At 41.7% G+C, this 26,043-nt stretch overlaps 1 protein-coding gene across 1 annotated transcript; it reads right to left on the minus strand.

Annotated features, from left to right (window-relative positions):
* Positions 1 to 240: 240 nt before the first annotated feature.
* Positions 241 to 3,689, minus strand: LOC111976114 (DNA polymerase epsilon subunit 4). Its single transcript, XM_024004869.2, has 4 exons — positions 3,387 to 3,689; positions 1,076 to 1,160; positions 732 to 773; positions 241 to 534 (listed from the first exon to the last, which is right to left on the minus strand). The coding sequence occupies exons 1-4, from the start codon at positions 3,630 to 3,632 to the stop codon at positions 518 to 520; spliced, it is 390 nt and encodes a 129-aa protein (XP_023860637.1). The 5' UTR covers positions 3,633 to 3,689; the 3' UTR covers positions 241 to 517.
* Between the last annotated feature and the right edge of the window lie 22,354 nt (positions 3,690 to 26,043).

Below are 26,043 nucleotides of genomic sequence, written 5' to 3' on the forward strand. Positions count from 1 at the left end.
TAAATGTCAGGAATTGTGAAACACTGAGTTTAAATGTATTTGGCTAAGGTGTATGTAAACTTCCGACTTCAACAGTTTTTTCCTCKCAATGGAAAATGTGTAGTTGTTGCCTAAACAGTTGACACTATGGTATACTAGTGAGGATGGATTTATTTCTGACACAACTTTAATTTAAAAAATAAAAAATAAAAAAATAAAATGAGTTCCTAATAAAACTTATTTTATTAAAACTATAAATGATCAGGTTAATACACTATGATTTATTTCAACATAATCTCACATTATTTACAAATAAAAAAAATGGCAGACTCCTTGCATACAAGACTAACTGAGGGAGGATKATTACTGATGTCTTTACAGTTTATACATGTCCAGGAAGGAAAGTCCTTGTGACCAATACCAACTCAGCGATATCACTTCAAAAGTAAGACAGGTCAGTCTGTTTTTCAAATGCCTCTTATCCTTATGATGAAGAATGCCTCTGATTCTTGAACTGCCTGCMGTCTCCTGAGTGTGTCTAGGCGTCTAGAGTGCCTTTAAAGAGAACATAGACAAAGAAAATCTTGTCAAACCGGTTACACAAACCTACATTCACTGATTCACTATAGCCAATGACTCAGGATAATGCAACACAGCGTGAATATTCAATTACAAAAAATCTATTATCAATCTGACGAAGAATAAAATATGGTAGAGGTTTAGTGAAGATGGATGCTTGGAAGGGAACTTACCTTCCAAAAAGGCAAACTCATCTACGGTCTCTATTGCATGGTCTGTTAGTGGAAACAACAAAAAACACAATAGCTGGAAGAACTAAAGTCAAAGGCTGGCCTAAATGACCCCCGGTCCTGGCCCTGTAGAGCTACATGGTGTGCAGGCTTTTATTCTAGCACCGCACTAAGACCTTGATCGGTTGAATCAGTTAGGCCTAACACGTGTTTAGTACAGGGATGGAACTGAAGCCTGGCATACCATGTAGCTCTCCAAAACCAGGTGTTGGTGACCATTACACTTAGCAATAATCATATGGTATGATTGGTGTACTATATGATCATGTCTGCTTGACATMACTAACCTAAATCTTTCCTCTGCAAAGTTTTCCTCTTTCCTTGCTGGGCATACACCAGGGCATCTTTGGCAATCATTTCAACAAAGAGTTCCTGGAACACATGAAGTTTAGTATACAGTCAGTAACGTCGCTGTAGCATATAACATAAGTGCATTGTGACTACAGTAAAGTGAATGTGCGGCAGGTAGCCTAGTGGTTAGCGCGTTGGGCCAGTAACCGAAAGGTTGCTAGATCGAATCCCCGAGCTGACAAGGTAAAAATCTGTCGTTCTGCCCCTGAACAAGGCAGTTAACCCACTGTTCCTTGGCCGTCATTGTAAATAAGAATTTGTTCTTAACTGACTTGCCTAGTTAAATAAAAGGTAAAAAAATAATACAAATGTCATCTTAGGTAGCTAAGCTAGATATTGCCTTTACAGCAATGATGTGTTGGTGCTGGGTTGAAACAAAAGCCTGCACACCAAGTAGCTCAACAGTTGATGACCAGTGAACTACAAGGAACATAAAGTAGGTCCTTCCTACAATCCTCCCCAACTTCACTCTGTATCTGGAATAGAGTACCACAGTATGAGTCATAATACCCATAAAACCTAGCGGTCAAACAGGGAAATTGTTATATAGTTTTTCCACKGGGGATTTTAGAAACACTTCAAATAAGGGCTGCGTTTTGTGTAGGCTTACGTTTTGATAACAGGCGTCAACTGTTGCAGTGGCTGTCGCCCCTGTGGCACCTACTGAGTCGGACCCAGAGCGGTGTTAAGGCGAGGAAGAGTTACGGGGGAACGAGGCTGAAGAAGAGAACAACCAACAAACTGGGCCCGTTGCGTCAGCCTCCTTATTTTAAGCGGTGGAATAACGACTGGAACCATTTGCRTGTTTGACCGCTAGGCTCTATGGGTATTAMGACTCATTAAGTGATCATGCCCGAGAGGCCAGTGTTTGGAGGATATATTGGCACAGGTGTTGTTAGGCTGGCAAACCGTGCCAATATATCATCCAAACACCAGCTTCTCGGGCGGTGTGCCCAACGCATCACCGGCGGCACATTGCCTGCCCTTCAGGACACCTACAGCACCCGATGTCACAGGAAGGTCAAAAAGATCATCAAGGACATCAACCACCCGAGCCACAGCCTGTTCAATCCGAAGGCGAGGTCAGTACAGGTGCATCAAAGCTGACTGAAAAACAGCTTCTTTCTCAAAGCCTGTTAAATAGCTGTTAAATACTCCGACATTGCTCGTCCTAATATTTATTTCTTATATTCCATAATTTTACTTTTAGATGTGTGTTTTGTTGTGAATTGTTAAATATTACAGAATTAATGAAGCTAGGATGCAATAACATCTGCTAAATGTGTACGTGACCAATAAAATTTGATTTMCACTACAGCTAATTTAGAGTCACGTCAAAAAGTGCAGCCAGAATAACAGCAAAGTAGCTGCATTTGTTTAAGCAGTTTTCTAGTGACATTTATTTGGATACATCCATAACAATGAGCTAATGAGGCATTCAGGATGAGACCCACCCGTTGTATAAACTGTGATACCTTATACAAGAACACTGTCCAGATTTTGCATATCYTTTATGAGTCAGTCCCACATATTAATGAACGGCTGAGCCTGATGTTCTTTGCAGTAAGACATCTCATGAATTTATATAATGTAACCAAGTGAGCAGACACCTAAGTCAATTGATTCATGAATTGAATCCCACATCCTTACCCTATAATTCTAGTATTTCTTTGTGACTAACTTGAATACAGGTAGACCAAGAAAGCCACATCCCTGATTGGCAGATGAGTGACAACCCTGTTCCTCATCAGTTGCTCCCTACAAATGCMGTTTTGAATTAAAAGAGAATTGRACCTACACACTGAAGGCGGCTGCAAAGCTGAACCGTCTGTGTAGGCTATCCCTGATGCAGTGAAAATAATTTTGAAAAAATCTACACAATTTAAGTAAGCTTTATGCGACATCTTTTTGAAAAATGAATGTTGGAAAAACGATTGGAACCATTTCCCTGTTWGACCGCTAGGTTTTATGACACTTCACCGTGGGGCTCTATAGCCTAACCGTTTTAAAGCCTTGCTGAATCCCAAAGCCGACTAGGCGAAAAATCTGCCGATGTGCCTTTGAGAAAGGCACTTAACACTAATTGTTCCTGTAAATTGCTCTGGATAATCCCGTCTCCTGAATTACAAATGTAAATAAAATGGCTAGCAAKATGACATTAACCCACCTTGACTGTAGGCTACAAAATATGAAAACAAACGAATACTGCTAGGGATAACTTAATGTAATGTAATACTTTTAACTTACTGTGGCCTTAGCAATGATAAACACCGACTCTTGACTGGCGAGGGACACGTCTGGGTCCGCTTTCATCAGTGCCTTGATACGGGACAGCGGTAACTTCGCTAGACGGTTCTGGGAGGGTGCTGCAACGGGCCCAGTAAATTGGTTATTCTCTTCTTCAGCCTCGATCCCCCGTAACTCTTCCTCGCCTTCACACCGCTCTGGGTCCGACACTGTGGGGGCGACAGGCACTGCAACAYTTGACGCCATTATCTTGTACACAAACGAGTTGTCAAAAACGTACCTAGTTCTGATTCGTGAATAATACATTKAAATGTTCCTCCCCTTCCACTCCCGCCAACTATTCCTTGTGTGTGATTGGTGGAATGGCCGACTTCATGAGGTGACGATTGGCTTAAACCATGGGCAAACAAATCTTTGGGTTTAAGCCATTGGTGAATGTTCACAACTCCTTAGCGCTCCTAAACGTTGTGAAACATTGACTACAGAACAGCCAGGCTGCTAAAAAGAAAAGATGACAGATCACAACCCTAATGAACAACTTCATCATATTTGTTACATAAAATGTACATCTTCATCTCTCTATTACTGCTCATCCAATACATTAGAAATGTGTTCAATGACTCATTGTTTAATTGTTTGTAGATAGACCTGTGATACATATTGATTTTGATAGGCCCACCTTTCAATATTGCTCAATGTTTAAGTGATAATAGGCCTAGATTAGATTTATGTGAAATAGCTGTTTGTGCTGCTTTGTCTATGTCGGTATCTAATTAAGCCATAAGGCCCAAGGGACACTGCCTTCGGAAAGTATTCAGACCCCTTGACATTTTCCACATTTTGTTACGTTACAGCCTTATTCTAAAATGTATTAAATAAATAAATAAAGAATCCAAAGCAATCTGCACACAATACCCCATTAGGACGAAGCGAAAACAGTTTTTTATAKATTTTTGCTGACGTATAAAAAACAAACAAAAGAAATACCGGTTTTACCTAAGTATTCAGACGCTTTGCAATGAGACTCGAAATTGAGCTCAGGTGCATCCTGTTTCCATTGATCATCAATGATGTTTCTACAACTTGATTGGAGTCCACCTGTTGTAAATTCAAATGATTGGACATGATCTGGAAAGGCACACACCTGTCTATATAAGGTCCCACAGTTCACAGTGCATGTCAGAGTAAAAACCAAGCCATAAAGTCAAAACAACTGTCCGTAGAGCGCCGGGACAGGATTGTGTCAAGGCACAGACCTGGGGAAGGGRACCAAAGCATTTCTGCAGCTTTGAAGGTCCCCAATAACACAGTGGCCTCCATCATTCTTCAATGGAAGAAGTCTGGAACCACCAATACTTCCTAGAGCTGGTCGCCCAGCCAAAATGAGCAATCAGGGGAGAAGGGCTTTGGTCAGGGAGGTGACCAAGACCTCAATGGTCACTTTGACAGAGATCTAGAGTTCCTCTGTGGAGATGGGAGAACCTTCCAGAAGGAGTGGCTTCGGGACAAATCTCTGAATGTCCTTGAGTGGCCCAGCCAGAGCCTGGACTTGAACCCAATCGAACATCTCTGCAGAGACCTGAAATAGTTGTGCTGCGACATTCCCCATCAAGCCTGACAGAGCTTGAGAGGATCTGCAGAGAAGAATGGGAGAAACTCTCAAAATAGTGTGCCAAGCTTGTAGCATCATACCCCAAAAAACGTGTCTGTAATCACTGCTAAAGGTGCTTCAACAAAGTACTGAGTAAAGGGTSTGATACTTATGTAAATGTGATATTTCAATTTTTATTTTATTTTAACACATTTGAAAACATAAAGAAAAACCGTTTTTGCTTTGTCATTATGGGGTAGGTTGAGGAAAAACAGCAACAATTTCATCAATTTTAGAATAAGGCAGTAACATAACAAAATGTGGAAAAAGTCAAGGGGTCTCAATACTTGCCGAATGCACTGTATATACAAAAGTATGTAGACACCTCTTCAAATGAGTGGATTAGGCTATTTCAGCCACACCCGTTGCTGACAGGTGTATAAAATGTAGCAATCTCCATAGCCAAACATTGGCAGTAGAATGGCCTTACTGAAGAGCTCAGTGACTTTCAACGTGACACTGTCATAGGATGCCACCATTCCAAAAAGTCAGTTGGTCAAATTTCTGCCCTGCTAGAGCTGCCCTGAACAACTGTAAGTGCTGTTATTGTGAAGTGGAAACATCTAGGAGTGACAAAGGCTCAGCCTTGAAGTGGTAGGCAAAACAAGCTCACAGAACGGGAGAGCTGAAGCACGTATCACATAAAAATTGTCTGACCTCGGTTGCAACACTCACTACCAAGTTCCAAACTGCCTCCGGAAGCAACGTCAGCACAAGAACTGTTCGTCGGGGAGCTTAATGAAATGGGTTTCCATGGCCGAGCAGCCGCACACAAGCCTAAGATCACCATGCGCAATGCCAAGTGTCGGCTTGAGTGGTGTAAAGCTTGGACTCTGGAGTAGTGGAAACACTTTCTCTGGAGTGATGAATCACGCTTCACCATCTAGCAGTCCGATGGACAAATCAGCCTATGTCTTGGGTGACTGGAGGTTCTACAGCTGCAACATCGAGAGCATCCTGACTGTTTGCCTCACTGCCTGGTACGGCAACTGCTCGGCCTCTGACCGCAAGGCACTACAGAGGGTAGTGCGTACAGCCCAGTACATCACTGGGGCTAAGCTGCCTGCCATCCAGGACCTTTACACCAGGCGGTGTCAGAGGAAGGCCCTAAAAATTGTCAAAGACCCCAGCCACCCTAGTCATAGACTGTTCTCTCTACTACCGCATGGCAAGCGGTACCGGAGTGCCAAGTCTAGGACAAAAAGGCTTCTCGACAAAAAAGGCTTCTCTTAGGCCCTCATGACATAATAGTCTTCTCAAGTCTATTGTCTGAAGGCTACATTGGTTATACATTACAGAACAATGGGATGCACTTCCATCATATTTTAACATTTCATTTCTGTATTCTTGCTCTTACCAGAGCAATGTACTAGGATGGCATGGATATCAAATTAGCATGAAAATACTTAAATGGACAAACAGGCCATTCATTTATTTTGATTCATGTTTTATTTAATTGAGGGATAGGCCAGAAATAAGATGCTCTGCTCTGAGCTCATCGGACTAAGGCATCATTAGCTAGTCCTGCACATGATAGCAAAGGTGCTGCCAGCCTAATATAAACTGAGTGTACAAAACATTAAGAACACCTTCCTAATATTTAGTTTCATTCCCCCACTTGAGTTGCAGTCTCAGAACAGCCTCAATTCGTTGGGGGCATGGACTCTACAAGATGTCGAAAGGGTTCCACAGGGATGCTGGCTCATGTTGACCCCAATGCTTCCCACAGTTGTGTCAAGTTGGCTGGATATCCTTTGGGTGGTGGACAATTCTTGATACAAAGGGGAAACTGCTGAGCTTGAAAAACCCAGCACCGTTGCAGTTCTTGACACAAACCTGGCACCTACTACCATTTCTCGTTCAAAGGCACTTAAATATTTTGTCTTGCCCATTCACCATCTGAATGGCACACATACACAATCCGTGTCTCAACTGTCTAAAGGCTTAAAAATCATTCTTACAACTGTTTCCTCCTCTTCATCTACACTCATTAGGCCCTAATATATGGATTTCACAAGTCTGAGAATACAGATATTATACATCTGTTGGTCACAGATATCTTTTTAAAAAAAAGGTAGGGGCGTGGATCAGAAAACCAGTCAGTAACTGGTATGACCACCATTTGTCTCATGCAATGCGACACATCTCCTTTGCATAGAGTTGATCAGGCTGTTGATTGTGGCCTGTGGAATGTTCTCCCACTCCTCTTCAATGGCTGTGCAAAGTTGTTGGATATTGCTGGGAACTAGAACACGCTGTCGTACACGTCGATCCAGAGCATTCCAAACATGCTCAATTGGTGACGTCTGGTGAGTATGCAGGCCATGGAATAATAGAGACATTTTCAGCTTTCAGGAATTATGTACAGATCCTTGTGGGTTGTGTCACTGACGTGATCTTCCTGTTCGGGTTGATTAAAACAAACACTTTTGGGGGACCACTTACATTGAAATCGAACATTTGAGAACTGAAGTTCTCAGACAACTATCTGAGGGACCAGTTAGCAATATCTCAGAGACCAGTGGTGCTCCATGGACAAGACACAAACACACCCGCACCCGTGCAGACATGTGCATACTCTCACAAACGCTCACACACACACACTACTCTCTCAGGGATCTGCTGTTGCTTATTCATCGTAGTACAGAGGATAGGTAGATAAATACCACCATCTTGTGTTCACATTATTCCTTACATTTCAGTATGCCTCAGAAATCTGTGATGGAAAGAAACAGTGGTTAAGATTACAGGATCTGGTTTGTAATGTACAGTCCATTAATTCTATTGAGGTTTATGGACTAACAAGGCTACAGTAATTTACTTCAGCTTGTTGTGACCGTCACGGAAGCCTATGTTCTGTTCAATAGGCTTACAGCAAGAGGCAGACTGACGCAAAGGATTAATAGCACTATCTTCCAAGCCTACTTAGTCCAGTGCTTCATCAAAATATAACCGGGGTTGTGCAAGGGCATGGCTAATCTTTCTTTGTTGTGATACAGGAAAAGTGCTTTGTCCAGATATGAATTGTAAGGGAGTCAYGCACCTTGTGCGGGCCCATGCCCTGACTTAGGTCTACAATACTTAGGTTTATCCTTAAACACTTGTATGCCTTAAACATTCATGTAAATATAACAAATATAATCTTCAGTTTATATATTTGTAAATTATATAATGTGCTATTCACATTTAAAATGTGTAAAACAGATTTCTTGTACATAGTAGAGCACATGCACAGATCTTTATTTTGGCTATTCAATGGCTTGGAAGTGCAATGTTTTGTCTGAAAATGATTGTCTTTACTTTGATATCATGCAATTAAACTGCAGTAACAGATTGCTTATGAAGCTAAATATGTACAATCATTTTATAAATGCTTTACTGATATACTTCGTTCACATATTTGCAATTGGGGGTGCACATTAATGCTCAAGAGAAACATATCATTTGAATCTGAACCTGATATGAGTATATAAAAAAATCTATTGCATTGTGTATTACCATACTTTTTAAATACATTTTTAAATAAAAGATAAACAAGTCAAACTCATTGTTATTTTTAATTTGTTATCCATCACTCTTGGGAGTTGAGGGGCCATCTTGCTTGGGGCATCACATGACAAGTGTATCCTCTCCGAAGTAGGCAGAAGGCACTAACTGTGGAAAGGACTTCAGGGAAGACTGGCAAGTCTATATTGTGAGTATCCCCTGATTGGAAGTCTTAGAAGTAGAATTTGAATATGATCTGTGTATTTGAGGCACGTATTTGTTAATTTATTACATCATGGACCTCACAGAACCTCGGCGTCTTTCAGAAAATAGAAACTAAAGAGTATGTTTGTATATTATCAGTTAAAGACAATGAAAGATATACAACTTCCAATGCCTTTTTAGAGGTTTTGTACTTAAGGAGTTAAAGTGTCACAGGTTCTTATGAGGTCACCCAACTTACGCTCTCATAAAAATCAAGACGATTAGCTTGTATAAACATTAGCAGTTTCTCTATCTGTCCTCTTATCTTACTCAACACTCATTTCCCATGAGAGTATTACTAACCTCTGTGCTCTAAGCAGTGATAGAAGCTGTCAACACTTTCACTTTTCTCTCATTCTTGTGCGTAGGTTCTACAAGTTTGCACCTGCACCTGTCATGTTTCTCCATTAATTGGCAGTCTGACAATGCAGTACATTTTGAAATAATGAGATGAACCCCAATCTTGCCTTTATCCTGTTAAGGCAAGCATGTGAACAAATGATGGAGAGACAAACTATCAAATTACCCCAAGCTAGTGCCAAAGTGGAGTCCTGACTTGACTTGAACCCTTAGAATTTATCATTTTTTAAGCTATGCTCAATAGGTCTAAAAATCGCTTTGACTATGTCCTTTTGTCTTCAAGAGTGCAAGCTAATACATCAAATTGAAAGAACACCAGTAAATTTTTTCTGACTGGAGCATTATGATAAGGAATAACTAATCATATCCATCATCCCATGTAATCTTTGGGAATGGTCTGTTTGACATGCTAAGGTTCTGGGTAGCTTTATGTCTTAGCTGAGTCAATGTGGTTACGACTTGAATTCATTGTCCCTCAATGAAAAACAAATGATTCTTTCTACAGTTCAACAGTTCCCTCTCCTGAATATTATAATGACGTGTTGAAAGCACCTGTGCAGAAGATATGTCAAAATTAATAGACAGAGATAATAGCAAAGGGGAACTTTGTACACACTTAATTACACAATTACTCAATTAATTTCAGTTTTAACTGAACATTTTTTATTGGAATGACAGTTCGGTATGTYCAAAAACTTGTTGAGTGGATGAGCAAGAATGTAATAAAAAGCTAATTCACACCGTGCTTACACAGAGATACTTTAGTCAGTACTTCATATCCCCGTGCTCCTTTTAAATAAACACATCTAACTTGTATGCACTGAGCACTGAGTCACTAGCAGTGAATATCTGCTCTAATTCAAATGTTTAGCCCTGTTTCCTTTGGACATTACAGCAATAGCTTTCAGATTAACTGTACCTATTTCGTCACTTATTATTCTCTCCACTCAGGTGACACTGTTGAGAAACATGAGGTACATGCCAAAAACAACTTTGCCTTTGTCTGTCTTGGCAAATACAAAAAGTCAGAGTTCTGGAACATTGATCATAGATAGCACATGTTCTGTATTTTGAAAATCATATCTTGATCAGTGTAAGTTGGGTATGAGGTTTATACTGGGTGTACAAAACATTAGGAACATCTGCTCTTTCCATGGCATAGATTGACCAGATGAGTCCAGGTGAAAGCTATGATCCCTTATGGATGTCACTTGTTAAATCCATTTCAATCAGTGTAGGTGAAGGGGAAGAGACAGGTTAAAGAAGGATTTCTAAGCATTGAAACAATTGAAACATGGACTGTGTATGTGTGCCATTCAGAGGGTGAATGGGCAAGACAAAAGATTGAAGTGCCTTTGAATGGGGTACGACAGTAGGTGCCTGTTGCACTGGTTTGAGTATGTCAAGAACCGCAATGCTGCTGGGTTTTTCACACTCAACAGTTTCCCGTGTGTATCAAGAATGGTTCACCACCCAAAGGACATCCAGCCAACTTGACACAACTGTGGAAAGCATTGGAGTCAACATGGGCCAGCATCCCTGTGGAACCCTTTTGCCACCTTGTAGAGCCCATGTCCCCAACGAATTGAGGCTGTTCTGAGGGTAAAAAGGGTGTGCAACTCAATATTAGGAAGGTGTTCCTAATGTTTTGTACACTCAGTATATACCGGAAGCAGTCGGTCAGATGTATAGGATGCTGTACTGAGTAATAGTTTCAAATCAGCATTAATAAGTGTTCTAGCTCGCTATTATGCGAAGAAAGTGATATGTCCGCAACGGCAGGGCTCTCCAGATGGTGGTGCGGTCACCCCAACGCATCACCGGGGGCACACTGCCTGCCTTCCAGGATATCTACAGCACCCGGTGTCACAGGAAAGCCAAGAAGATCATCAAGGACCTCAGCCACCCGAGCCACAGCCTGTTCACACAGCTACCATCTAGAAGGCAGAGACAGTACAGGTGCATCAAAGCTAGGATCGAAAGACTGATGAACAGCTTCTATCTCCAGGCCATCAGACTGTTAAACAGTCACCACTAGTCAGCCTCTGTCCTGTACCCTGCCCTGAACCTTAATTACTGTTACTAGCCGGCTACCATCCGGTACGCTACCCTGCACGTTAGAGACGGCTGCCCTATGTACATGGAGTCATTGAACACTGGTCACTTTAATAATGTTTACTTTCACGTTTTAGGGAAGACCCAGATGCAGACAGTGTCGAAGTAAAAAAAAGGATTACTAGAACAGGGGGCAGGCAAAACGACAGGTCAAGGGCAGGCAGAGGTCAGTAACAGGAAACAGGAGACAAAGGGCTGTGAGACATGGGTTTGATTTTAGACACATGAAAAGCGGGATGTATGCGGATGGAAGGGGCAACAGAAGACAAACAGCAGAGGGGCTAATGACCTCAGAGATGGGGAAAGGGACGGGGATGGGGAAAGTTTGTGGGATTCCACCCGGAGGGGCAGATCCCGGGTGGACAGCCGTACCTTCTGCCCGAGACGATACCAGGGTGCCGGGGTCCGGTGGCGGTCCGCTTGTCGTCGATACCTGGAGGTGGTCTTGAGAAGGGCTGACCGGGCTCTCCTCCAGGTACGATGACAGCGGCGGACAAACATCTGGGACGAAGGTATGCCGACCTCTTCCTCCTGCTCAGGAACGGAAGGAAGACGTCCCGGGGATATATACAGAGAAATGTCATTGAAAAAGGTCAAACGAAACGAAGTGCAACTACTTTGCAGTCTTTCCAGCTTCAGTRTGAAGTGATTGTTTTAGCTGTGTTGTTGGCTAGCTCCTCTGAACAACTGTGTCCTGACGAGAGAGCACATTTTCTATACCAGGTGAAATAGCGCCTCATTAGCTCATTGTGATGGATGTATCCAAATACATGTCACTAGAAAACAGCTAAAACAAATGCAAATGCAGCTACTTTGCTGTTATTCTGGCTACACTTTTTGACGTGACTGTAAGTTAGCAGTAGTTGGCTAGCAAGCAAGCAAGAGATAAGAACATTTAGAACGAATGACTGGGTCGCATCCATAGATACAGAACAGTGTCGGGACTATATCTTGTGGAAGGATGAAATAGTATGATTAAATTTATCAAAACAATGTTTTTAATGAAAATGTCAATCATTATTTGAATATGTTGGTAACCCGTTGTAAAAAAGTGTTTATGCCCTCGAAGCCAGTGTTTGGAGGATATAGTGGCAAGAAAAAGTATGTGAACCCTTTGCAATTACCTGGATTTCTGCATAAATTGGTCATAAAATTTGATCTGATCAAATATGATCTAAGTCACAACAATAGACAAACACAGTCTGATTAAACTAATAATGCACAAAAAAGTATGTGTTTTCATGTCTTTATTGAACACAATGTGTAAACGTTCACAGTGCAGGGTGGAAAAAGTATGTAAACCCTTGGATTTAATAACTGGTTGACCCTCTTTTGGCAGCATTAACCTCAACCAAACGTTTTCTGTAGTTTTCAGCACAACGGTCAGGAGGTATTTTGGACCGTTCGTCTTTACAAAACTGTTTCAATTCAGCAATATTCTTGGGATGTCTGGTAGGAAACGCTCTCGTGAGGTCATGCCACAGCATCTCAATCAAGATGAGGTCAGGACTCTGACTGGGCCACTCCAGAAGGCATATTTTCTTCTGTTTGAAGCCATTCTGTTGTTGATTTACTTCTGTGTTTTGGGTCGTTGTCCTGGTGCATCACCCAACTTCTGTTGAGCTTCAATTGACGGACAGATAGCCTTACATTCTCCTGCAAAATGCCTTGATAAACTTGGGAATGAATTTTCCGTAAATGATAGCAAGCTGTCCAGGTCCTGAGGCAGCAAAGCAGCAGTAGCACTGCGGAACATCCAGGTACTCTTTTGCGAACTTCAGACGTGCAGCAATGTTTTTTGGGGACAGCAGTGGCTTCTTCTGTGGTGTCCTCTCATGAACACCATTATTATGTAGTGTTTTACGTATCGTATACTCGTCAATAGAGATGTTATCATGTTCCAGATTATGTAACGGCTCTCGTTTGTAGAATGAAGAGTGGACCAAGGCGCAGCGTGGTAGGCGTACATCGTCTTTTTATTGATAACACCAAAATAACAACGACAAAAAATGAAGGTGAACAGTTCTGTCAGGCACAGACACTAAACAGAAAACAAGATCCCACAAAACCCAAAAGGAAAATGACAACTTATATATGATCCCCAATCAGAGACAATGATAGACAGCTGCCTCTGATTGGGAACCACACTCGGCCAAAAACAAAGAAATAGAAAACATAGACTTTCCCACCCGAGTCACACCCTGACCTAACCAAACATAGAGAATAATAAGGATCTCTAAGGTCAGGGCGTGACAGATATTTCTTTAAGTCTTTAGCTGACACTAGAATTCTTCTTAACCTCATTGAGCATTCCGCGCTGTGCTCTTGCAGTCATCTTTGAAAAACAGCCACTGCTAGGGAGAATAGCAACAGTGCTAAAATCTCTCCATTTATAGACATTTTGTCTTACCGTGGATTGATGAACATCAAGGCTTTTAGAGATACTTTTGTAACTCTTTCCAGCTTTATGCAAGTCAACAATTCTTAATCTTCTGAGATCTCTTTTGTTCAAGGCATGGTTCGAGATTGCTTTGATACGTTGACTGCGATATGTTCCGGGTAGCCTCAGATAACAACATTGACATTTACGCTGACTTGTGAGTGAGTTTATAAGGAAGTGTACCCACTGTGACAATTAAAACCTTCCCTAATCAGAAACCGTGGATTGATGGCAGCATTAGTGCAAAACTGAAAGCACGTACCACAGCATTTAATCATGGCAAGGCAACTGGGAATATGGCCAAATACAAACAGTGTAGTTATTCCCTCCGTAAGGCAATCAAACAAGCAAAGTGTAGGTATAGAGACAAAGTGGAGTCCCAATTCAATGGCTCAAACACGAGATGTATGTGGCAGGGTCTACAGTCAATTACAAAAAGAAAACCAGGCCCYTCGCTGACATCGATATCTTGCTTCCAGACAAATTAAACAACTTCTTTGCGTGCTTTGAGGACAACACAGTGCCACTGACACAAACCGCTACCAAAGATTGTGGGCTCTCCTTCTCCATGGCCGACGTGAATAAAACATTTAAACATATTAACTCTCGCAAGGCTGCCGGCCCAGACGGCATCCCTAGCCGCGTCCTCAGAGCATGCGCAGACCAGCTGGCTGGTGTGTTTACAGACATATTCAATCAATCCCTATCCCAGTCTGCTGTTCCCACATACTTCAAGATGGCCACCATTGTTCCTATTCCCAAGAAAGCCAAGGTAACTGTACTAAATGACTATCGCCCCATAGCACTCACTTCTGTCATCATGAAGTGCTTTGAGAGACTAGTCAAGGATCATATCACCTCCAACCCTACCTGTCACCCTAGACCCACTTCAATTTGCTTACCGCCCCAATAGGTCCAGAGACGATACAATCGCCATCACACTGCACAGTGCCCTATCCCATCTGGACAAGAGGAATACCTATGTAAGAATGCTGTTCATTGACTACAGCTCAGCATTCAACACCATAGTACCGTCCAAACTCATAATTAAGCTTGAGTCCCTGGGTCTTGACCCCGCCCTGTGCAACTGGGTCCTGGACTTCCTGAAGGGCCGTTCCCAGGTGGTGAAGGCAGGAAACAACATCTCCACTCCACTGATCCTCAACACTGGGGTCCCACAAGGGTGCGTTCTCAGCCCCCTCCTGTACTCTCTGTTCATCCACAACTGCGTGGCCATGCACGAATCCAACTCAATCATCAAGTTTGCAGATGACACAACAGTGGTAGATATCTTGATTACCAACAACGACGGACAGCCTACAGGGAGGAGGTGAGGGCCCTCGGAGTGTGGTGTCAGGAAAATAACCTCTCACTCAATGTCAGCAAAACAAAAGAGATGATCGTGGACTTCAGGAAACAGCAGAGGGAGCACCCCCCTATCCACAAAGATGGGACAGCAGTGGAGAAGGTGGAAAGTTTTAAGTTCCTCGCACACAGACAGTGTGGTGAAGAAGGTGCAACAGCGCATCCAGGACATCTACAACACCCGATGTCACAGGAAGGCAAAAAAGATCATCAAGGACAATAACCACCCGAGCCACTGCTTGTTCACCCTGTTCATCCAGAAGGCGAGGTCAGTACAGATGCATCAAAGCTGGGACAGAGAGATTGAAAACAGCTTCTATCTCAAGGCCATCAGATTGTTAAACAGCCATCACTAGCACAGAGAGGCAGCTGCCTACCTACAGACTTGATATCATTGGCCACTTTAATAAATGGAACACTCAACACTTTAATAATGCCACAATAAGAATGTTTACCTATCTCGCAATACTTATCTCATATGTATATACTGTATACTGTATACTACACTATTTATTCTTTACTATCTATTGCATCTTAGCCGCTCTGTCACTGCTCATCCATATATCTTATATTTATATATTCTTTTCCCATTATTTTACTAGATTGTGTTTATTAGGTTTTGTTGTGGAATTTGTTAGATATTAGGTTTTGTTGTGAAATTGTTAGATATTACCTGTTAGATACTGCTGTACTGAGGAATCTAGAAGCATAAGCATTTCGCTATATTCGCAATACCATCTGCTAACCATGTGTATGGGACCAATAAACATTTGATTGATTTGATTTGATTTGGCAATGCTTCTTGTGAATAGCAAACTCAAATTTTGTGAGAATTTTTTATAGGACAGGGCAGCTCTAACCAACATCTTCAATCTGGTCTCATTGATTGGACTCCAGGTTAGCTGACTCCTGACTCCAATTAGCTTTTGGAGAAGTCATTAGCCTATGGGTTCACATACTTTATCCAACCTGCAATGTGAATGTTAAAATGATGCATTCAATATAGGCAAGAAAAATAAACTCAGCAAAAAAATAAACGCCATCTCACTGTTAACTGCGTTTATTTTTAGCAAACTTAACATGTGTAAATATTTGTATGAACATAACAAGATTCAACAACAGAGACATAAACTGAACAAGTTCCACAGACATGTGACTAACAGAAATTGAATAATGTGTCCCTGAACAAAGGGGACTGTCAAAATGAACAGTCAGTATCTGGTGTGGCCACCAGCTGCATTAAGTACTGCAGTGCATCTCCTCCTCATGGACTGCACCAGATTTTCCAGTTCTTCCTGTGAGATGTTACCCCACTCTTCCACCAAGGCACGTACCTGCAAGTTCCTGGACATTTCTGGGAGTAATGGCCCTAGCCCTCACCCTCCGATCCAACAGGTCCTAGACGTGCTCAATGGGATTGAGATCCGGGATCTTCGCTGGCCATGGCAGAACACTGACATTCCTGTCTTGCAGGAGATCACGCACAGAACGAGCAGTATGGCTGGTGACATTGTCATGCTGGAGGGTCATGTCAGGATGAGCCTGCAGGAAGGGTACCACATGAGGGAGGAGGATGTCGCAGTGGTCTAGGGTGGCGCAGTGGTCTAGGGCACTGCATCGCAGTGCTAGCTGCGCCACCAGAGTCTCTGGGTTCGCGCCCAGGCTGGGCTGGGTTCGCGCCCAGGCTCTGTCGCAGCCGGCCGCAACCGGGAGATCCGTGGGGCGACGCACAATTGGCATAGCGTCGTCCGGGTTAGGGAGGGTTTGGCCGGTAGGGATATCCTTGTCTCAGTATGTAAATTTTTTTAAATAAAATGTATGCACTCTACTGTAAGTCGCTCTGGATAAGAGCGTCTGCTAAATGACTAAAATGTAAATGTAAAATGTAATGTCTTCCCTGTAACGCTCAGCATTGAGATTGCCTGCAATGACAACAAGCTCAGTCTGATGATMCTGTGACACACCGCTCCAGACTATGACGTACTCGCCACCTCCAAATCGATCCCGCTCCAGAGTACAGGCCTCGGTGTAATGCTCATTCCTTCGACGATAAACGCGAATCCGACGATCATCCATGGTGAGACAAAACCACGACTCGTCAGTGAAGAGCACTTTTTGCCAGTCCTGTCTGGTACAGCAATGGTGGGTTTGTGCCCATAGGCGACGTTGTTGCCGGTGATGTCTGGTGAGGACCTGCCTTACAACAGGCCTACAAGCCCTCAGTCCAGCCTCTCTCAGCCGATTGCGGACAGTCTGAGCACTGATGGAGGGATTGTGCGTTCCTGGTGTAACTCGGGCAGATGTTGTTGCCATCCTGTACCTGTTCCGCAGGTGTGATGTTCTGATGTACCGATCCTGTGCAGGTGATTTTACACGTGGTCTGCCATCGCGAGGACAATCAGCTGTCCGTCCTGTCTCCCTGTAGCGCCGTCTTAGGCGTCTCACAGTACGGACATTGCAATTTATTGCCCTGGCCACATCTGCAGTCCTCATGCCTCCTTGCAGCATGCCTAAGGCACATTCATGCAGATGAGCAGGGACCCTGGACATCTTTCTTTTGGTGTTTTTTTGAGTCGGTAGAAAGGCCTCTTTAGTGTCCTAAGTTTTCATAACTGTGACCTTAATTGCCTACCGTCTGTAAGCTGTTAGTGTCTTAACGACCGTTCCATAGGTGCATGATCATTAATTGTTTATGGTTCATTGAACAAGCATGGGAAACAGTGTTTAAACCCTTTACAATGAAGAGCTGTGAAGTTATTTGGATTTTTACGTAAGTATTCTCACCCCTGAGTCAATACTTTGGTGTAGAAGCACCTTTGGCAGCGATTACAGCTGTGGGTCTTTCTGGGTAAATCTCTAAGAGCTTTCCGTGCTTAGATTGTGCAACATTTGCACATTGTTCTTTTAAATATTCTTCAAGCAATGTCAAATTGGTTGATGATCTTCGCTACGCAACCATTTTCAGTTCTTGCCATAGATTTTCAAGTAGATTTAAGTCAAAACTGGAACTCGGCCACTCAGGAGCATTAACTGTCTTCTTGGTAAGGAACTCCAGTGTAGATTTGGCCTTGTGTTTTAGGTTATTGTCCTGCTGAAAGGTGAATTCATCTCCCAGTGTCTGGTGGAAACCAGACTGAACCAAGTTTTCCTCCAGGATTTTGCCTGTGATTAACTCCATTCTGTTTCTTTTTTATCCTGAAAAACTCCCCAGCCTTAACGACTAAAGATATACCCATAACATAATGCAGTCACCACTATGCTTGAAAATATGGAGAGTGGTACTCAGTCATTTGTTGTATTGGATACAGTATGCCCCAAACATAACACTTTGTATTCAGGACTGTCACACCCTGACCTTAGAGATCCTTTTATATCTCTATTTTGGTTGGTCAGGGAGTGAGTTGGGGTGGGCGTTCTATGTTTTGTTCTATGTTTTCCATTTCTATATGTTTGGCCAAGTGTGGTTCTCAATCAGAGGCAGCTGTCTATCGTTGTCTCTGATTGAGAACCATACTTAGGTAGCCTTTTTCCACCTGTGTGTTGTGGGTAGTTGTTTTCTGTTTTGTGTTGTTGCACCAGACAGAACTGTTTCTTTCACTCTCTTTGTTGTTTCAGTGTTCAGGTTATTTTGTTAAATTACAATGAACACTTACCACGCTGCGTTTTGGTCACCTTCTTTCCAGGACAAACGTTACAAGGACAAAAAAGTTAATTGCTTTGCCACATTCTATTCAGTATTACTTTAGTGCCTTGTTGCAAACAGGATGCATGTTTCGGAATATTTTTATTCCGTACAAGCTTCCTTCTTTTCACTCTGTCAATTAGGTTAGTATTGTGGAGTAACTACAATGTCGTTGATCCATCCTCATTTTTCTCCTATCACAGCCATTAAACTCTGTAACTGTTTTAAAGTCACCTCATGGTCAAGAGTGTGCAAAGCTGCCATCAAGGCAAAGAGTAGCTATTTTAAAGAATCTCAAATATAAAATAGATTTAGATTTGTTTAACACATTTTTGGTTACTACATGATTCCATATGTGTTATTTCATAGTTTTAATGTCTTCACTATTATTCTACAATGTAGAAAATGTAACCGATTCCCCCTTTCACCAGCTCAGCTCCGGGGTCTATGTCACCGGCCTTCAGGGCGTCACTGAACTGGATCATTACCAGCAACCCCGGACTGCCTTGTCTCATTACGCACACCTGGTTCCCATTCCCCCTGATTACTATGTGTATATATGTGCCCTCTGTTCAACATTGTTCTTGTTGATTATTGTTCCATGTCCGTTGGTCTTGTGAGTATGTGTGCTCTGTTGTATCGGCTTTCGTGTTAGTGTGTACTTGTTATTTTCGGGTCTCGTCCTGTGTATTTATTAGACGTTTACACGTCGCTCTTTGTTTGGGTTACAGCTCTGTGTTTATATATATTCACACACGTGTTTCCTTTGGGCTTCGTCCCCGTCATGTCCATGACTTACACTATTTTAGGTAGAGAAATAAAAAAAACAATTTTGTATTCCTGCTCCTGTTTCCTATCATTATACAACATGACAGAAAAWAGCTTAGAGAATAAGAAAAACCCTGGAATGAGTAGGTTTTGACTCGTATTGTATATATACATTATTTTAATAGCAGGACACTGTAAAGTCCATTCCTCTGAAGAGTATGAATTAGGCTGTTTAAGGTTTGACTCCTAAGCAACCTGCATACACATTGTTTGAAGTACAATATACCAACGTAGCTATTGTAGTATGTCAAAGCTGTGTGCTGGAAAACCTTGGTAGAGCATGGGGGGAGTAGGCATTGTGGTGCGCATGATTCCCAAAACCATTGTTATTAAAGTTGCACTTGAAAACACTCATTATTTACCTATTGCCCCAGACCACTCGTAGAACAGCTGGGTCGTTTGATGCTTTTTTGCCTTTCGTCACTTTATACACAGATCATCTCTGTGAAACATAGAATCAGGCTGTTTCTGTCTCTGTGACCGCCGATAACTTCATGGGCTCCCGAGTGGCGCAGRGGTCTAAGGCACTGCAGCTCAGTGCTAGAGGTGTCACTACAGACCCTGTCTTGATTCCAGGCTGTATCACAACCGGCCATGAAAAGGAGTCCCATAAGGCGGCGCACAATTGGCCCAATGTTACGGCTTTCTAATTCCTCCTCCTCSGACGAGGAGAGGCGCGAAGGATCAGACCAATATGCGMAGTGGCTAGTGTCCATAATTTATTTGCAACGAACTGAACACTACACATGAAACAAAATAACAAATCGAAAACCGACAAACAGTCCCGTGTGGCACAACGTATGATTCTCAATCAGGGACAACGATCTACAGCTGCCTCTGATTGAGAATCATACCCGGCCGAACACAAACAACCCCACATAGAAAATGACAGACAACCCACCCCAACTCACGCCCTGACCAACTAAATAATACAAACACAACAGAAAACGGGTCAGGAACGTGACACCCAACGTCGTTAGGGTTTGGCCGGGGTAGTCCGGCATTGTAAATAAGAATGTGTTCATAAGTGACTTGCCTCGTTAAATAAAGGTTAAAAAAAATGACGTTGACTACATTAAAGTTGCCAGTGTCTTTGCAATTGTTATAAACAAGCAAAGGGTAAAAATATGCTTTAAATAAAAACCAAGATGACTGCATTAAAAGATAGTAGCCTATATATTTACATTATATTCAATCATGTTCAATCAATTGAGTTCTACTCGCTAATATATACAGTTAAAGTCGGAAGTTTACATACACTTTGGTTGGCGTCAATACATTTTTCAACCACTCAACAAATTTCTTGTTAACAAACTATAGTTTTGGCAAGTCGGTTAGGACATCTACTTTGTGCATGACACGAGTAATTTTTCCAACAATTGTTTACAGACAGATTATAATACTTATATTTCACTGTATCACAATTCCAGTGGGTCAGAAGTTTACATACACTAAGTTGACTGCCTTTAAACAGCTTGGAAAAGTCCAGAAAAGGATGTCATGGCTTTAGAAGCTTCTGATAGGCTAATTGACATCATTTGAGTCAATTGGAGGTGTATCTGTGGATGTATTTCAAGGCCTACCTTCAAACTCAGTTCCTCTTTGCTTGACATCATTGGAAAATCAAAAGAAATCAGCCAAGACCTCAAAAGAAATTGTAGACCTCCAAAAGTCTGGTTCATCCTTGGGAGCAATTTCCAAATGCCTTAATGTACCACGTTCATCTGTACAAACAATAATACGCACGTATCAACACCGTGGGATCACACAGCCATCATACCGCTCTTGAAGGAGACGTGTTCTGTCTCCTAGAGATGAACGTACTTTGGTGCGAAAAGTGCAAATCAATCCAAGAACAACAGCAAAGGACCTTGTGAAGATGCTGGAGGAAGCAGGTACAAAAGTATCTATAACTACAGTAAAACGGTACCTATATCGACATAACCTGAAAGGCCGCTCAGCAAGGAAGAAGCCACTGCTCCAAAACCGCCATAAAAAAGCCAGACCATGGTTTCCAACTGCACATCGGGACAAAGATCGTACATTTTAGAGAAATGTCCTCTGGTCTGATGAAACAAAAATAGAACTGTTTGACCATCATGTTTGGAGGAAAAAGGGGGAGGCTTGCAAGCCGAAGAACACCATCCCAACCGTGAAGCACGGGGGTGGCAGCATCATGTTGTGGGGGTGCTTTGCTGCAGGAGGGACTGGTGCACTTCACAAAATAGATGGCATCAAAAGGAAGGAAAATTGTGGATATATTGAAGGAACATCTCAAGACATCAGTCAGGAAGTTAAAGCTTGGTCACAAATGGGTCTTCCAAATGGACAATGACCCCAAGCATACTTCCAAAGTTGTGGCATAATGGCCTAAGGACAACAATGTCAAGGTATTGGAGTGGCCATCACAAAGCCCTGACCTCAATCCTATAGAACATTTGTGGGCAGAACTGAAAAAGCATGTGTGAGCAAGGAGGCCTACAAACCTGACTCAGTTACACCAGCTCTGTCAGGAGGAATGAGTAAAAATTCACCTAACTTATTGTGGGAAGCTTGTGGAAGGCTACCCAAAACATTTGACCCGTTAAACAATTTAAAGGCAATGCTACCAAATACTAATTGAGTGTATGTACACTTCTGACCCACGGGGAATGTGATGAAACAAATAAAATCTGAAATAAATCATTCTCTCTACTATTATTCTGACCTAAAACAGGGAAGTTTTACCATGATTAAATGTCAGGAATTGTGAAAAACGGAGTTTAAATGTACTTGGCTAAGGTGTATGTAAACTTCTGACTTCAACTATGTATATATATAAAAATAACTTCTAACAAATTATTATTTAAAATGACAACCAAACCTAAAGTTTACTTGGCCAATTGTGCTCTGCCCTGTGGGACTCCCAATCTCAGCCGTATGTGATTCAGCCTGGATTCAAACCAGTGACTGTAGTGTTGACTCTTGCACTGAGATGCAGCGCCTTAGACCGCTGCGCCACTCGCGAGCCACTCTCTGCATCACTAATATAGCCTACTGTCTGTAACTTTTGCCTCAATTCAATGTCTAGGCCTAATAACGTGCGCAATGATGTGCCAAATATTCGATTTAGTGCATTGCCTAAGCATTAGAATCAGCCGCCTCAATATTTGCAACCATAGGTGATCATTTCTTTCTAGGAACTGATCCGTCATCAGTATCTAATGTTGAGGTAAGCTTTGAATGGAGAACGCTGATCAGAGAGCAGCGCTGCCTTTCTTTCGATCCTTCAGTATTGACACATGCTCTAACCATGCACCTATTGAAAGTTATGTGGTGTTTTGGTTCTTCAGCCATTATAGAAACGATGCGTCGTTAATACACTCGTAAGCTTAAATTCCATTGCCACCGGGAAACCGGGCCCTGGCTACTACTTCATAGACATGCCTATTTGCATTTATGCAAAACATATGGATTCTCCCTTTAAAGAGGGGAGGTGGTGAATATCAACAGCTGCTGGACATTAAGCACGATACCAGTTCCTATAAGTGACTCTGAAAGTATTGAATAAGTCGGCTGAGTGAGAATTTGGAAATTAATTAATTAATACATCTGGGTGGAATATCACATGTTGTGCAGCGAGAGGCTGCATGTTCCTCAAACAGTGGTTGATGTGTGGAGTGAAATAACAGAGTAGCCTAATGGCAAGAAAGTTGCCCCTATTATCTATTCAAGTGCATAAGGATTACATATATTTTTGTTCTGCCATTTGATAATGGACCATTCTAAATCGAAACTTATTTTACATATTAGTGAAGACAAGATTAAATTGAGAAGAGTCTGATGGGTCAAAATATGATGACTTGATGACAGAGCGTGTGCAGCCTGAGGCAACTAACAGAGCAAGCTTTCTTTTGCAGAAAAAGTACCCCATTTTCATAATTGAGTAAAAGTAAAGATACCTCAAAAGAAAATTACTCAAGTGAAAGTGAAAGTCACCCAACAAAATACTACTTGAGTAAAAGTTTTAAATGTACTTTTGTATCAAAAGTAAAAGTATAAATCATTAAAAATGTCTTATATTAAGCAAACCAGACGACACGATTATCTTGTTTTTTAAATGTAAGGATAGCCAGGGGCACAGTTAAACACTCAGACATAATTTACAAACAAAGCATTTGTGTTTAGTGAGTCTGCCAGATCTGAGGCAGTAGGGATGACCAGGGATGTTCTCTTGATAAGTGCGTGAATTAGACAGTTTTCCTGTCCTGCTAAGCATTCAAAATGTAGCGAGTACTTTTGGGTGTCAGGGAAAATGTAAGGAGTAAAAAGAACATTATTTTCTTTTGGAATGTAGTGGAGGAAAAGTTGTCAAAAACATAAATAGTAAAGTAAAGAAAAGATACCCCATAAAACGACTTACGTATTTTTACTTAAAGTACTTTACACCACTGACATCATGCAGCCCATATATGGTTTGATTTCTAAGACATTCTAAGGTTTCTGTCATTCACAACTAAAGTTGAACAAGCCTACAGACTATGGCATGGCACATAGCCAGATAACATACAGTAGGCCAACTCATATTCTGTTCTTCTGAAATACATTTTCTTCATATCACAACGTTTCTTTAGAGCTGCCTAAACTAAATAATGGATTTATTATGATGGTGTATATTAAATTGATTTATTGACTTTTTAAAATGTAAACGTTCCAATGGTGCGAATCAGTGGTTTGTATGCGGCTTGTATGTATGGAGATGCTAAAAGCTTCCTTTGCTTGTAGCATGCTTCTCATCCGACTGATGTTAATTAGCTAATTATAGCTCATAGCCTGATACTAGCTAGCTGCTGTTGAGCAGCAACCGAGTTGCTGGTCCTGGTTTTGGAACTCTGAAATTTGGCTGAAAATATGTTAACATCAGATATGCTACAAAAAGGTAGCTCATCGTTTGTTCTTAATGGACAGAAATTAGCCCATGTGAGCGATAAATTATACTTTTTATAAAAACTTTTGCACCAACAAACTTTTTTAAGTCCAATGGTCACTTTATGGACGCTATAGTCTCGTTTTAATACGACGTCTAGAATGTGAGCTATGTACTGTAGGTGCAGAGTGAAATTAACATTGAGCTTCAACCAATGCCATACTATATATAGCCACGCCTATAATTAAGCAATAAGGCCAGAGGGGGTGTGGTATATGGGCCAATTATTACCAACGGCTAAGGGCCTGTTTCTAAAGCACGACGCAACCGCGGCCAGTTACTTAGACACGAAGCCCTTAGCCGTGGTATATTGGTCATGTATCACAAAACCCTGAGGTGCCTTATTGCTATTATAAACTGGTTACCAACGTAGAGTAGTAAAAATAAATGTTTCAGCCAATCAGCATTCTGGGCTTGAACCATCCAGTTTATAATATATATTTATGTTCCGGACTTTGAAATGGCTCGTTCTGATATTTCTTAATTTATTTTTGGATTATGTGTGTATTGTTTTGTATATAGGTATTACGGCACTTTTAGAGCTAGAAACACAAGCATTTCGCTGCACCTGCGAAAACATCTGCAAATCTGTATACGCAACCAATAAAATTTGATTTGATTTGCCCTGTKCTGGGAAAGAAGTTTGTGTGCTTTCAAACTAAATGTACTGTATTTATTCTTCACCGTGTAATCATACATCTTCCCATGGGAACCTAGTCCCCCCGCAGCATATTGGAGCCTTGGAGTTACTAAAGACATTTCTCCTGGGGCATCACACTCACTGTACCATGGAAACTGGAGCAAGAATGAGCATGTATAAACTGTCATTGATTCTCTGTCCATCATATCACATTTCAGGTAAGTATGTGGCATTACAACTGCTAAGCTTCAAAGAACTCATATAGGTTCATGCTGAAGGCAATAAGATGGGCTAAAGCTTTGAGGCGTGAAGCAATTGTCTGTTTTCTTTTTCCAATGCAATGTGTATAAAGAGTTCAAGTACAGGTAGTGTGCAGTGAGCTGTCCTTAGAATCATACAAATGAAAAGTATGAAGGGGAGATTATTGATATAGACAGGTGAACAAATCCTGAATTGATAAACACATAAATAAGAATGAGGCTAATAAACATTTTGTTATAATTTTTTGCTTTATTACAAATGTGAAGTTATACAAATATTGCTTTTAACACATAGTACTGATAGAAAAATATACTATATATACAAAAGTATGTGGACACCCTTTCAAATGAGTGGATTCGGCTATTTCAGCCACACCTGTTGCTGACAGGTGTATAAAATCGAGCACACACCCATGCAATCTCCAAAGACAAACCTTGGCAGTAGAATGGCCTTACTGAAGAGCTCAGTGACTTTCAACGTGGCACCGTCATAGAATGCTACCTTTCCAACAAGTCAGTTTGTGAAATTTCTGCCCTACTAGAGCTACCCCGGGCAACTTTAAGTGCTGTTATTGTGAAGTGGAAACGTCTAGGAGCAAC

This window comes from Salvelinus sp. IW2-2015, linkage group LG16, assembly GCF_002910315.2.
Source record: "Salvelinus sp. IW2-2015 linkage group LG16, ASM291031v2, whole genome shotgun sequence".
In the NCBI taxonomy this organism is placed as follows: domain Eukaryota; kingdom Metazoa; phylum Chordata; class Actinopteri; order Salmoniformes; family Salmonidae; genus Salvelinus; species Salvelinus sp. IW2-2015.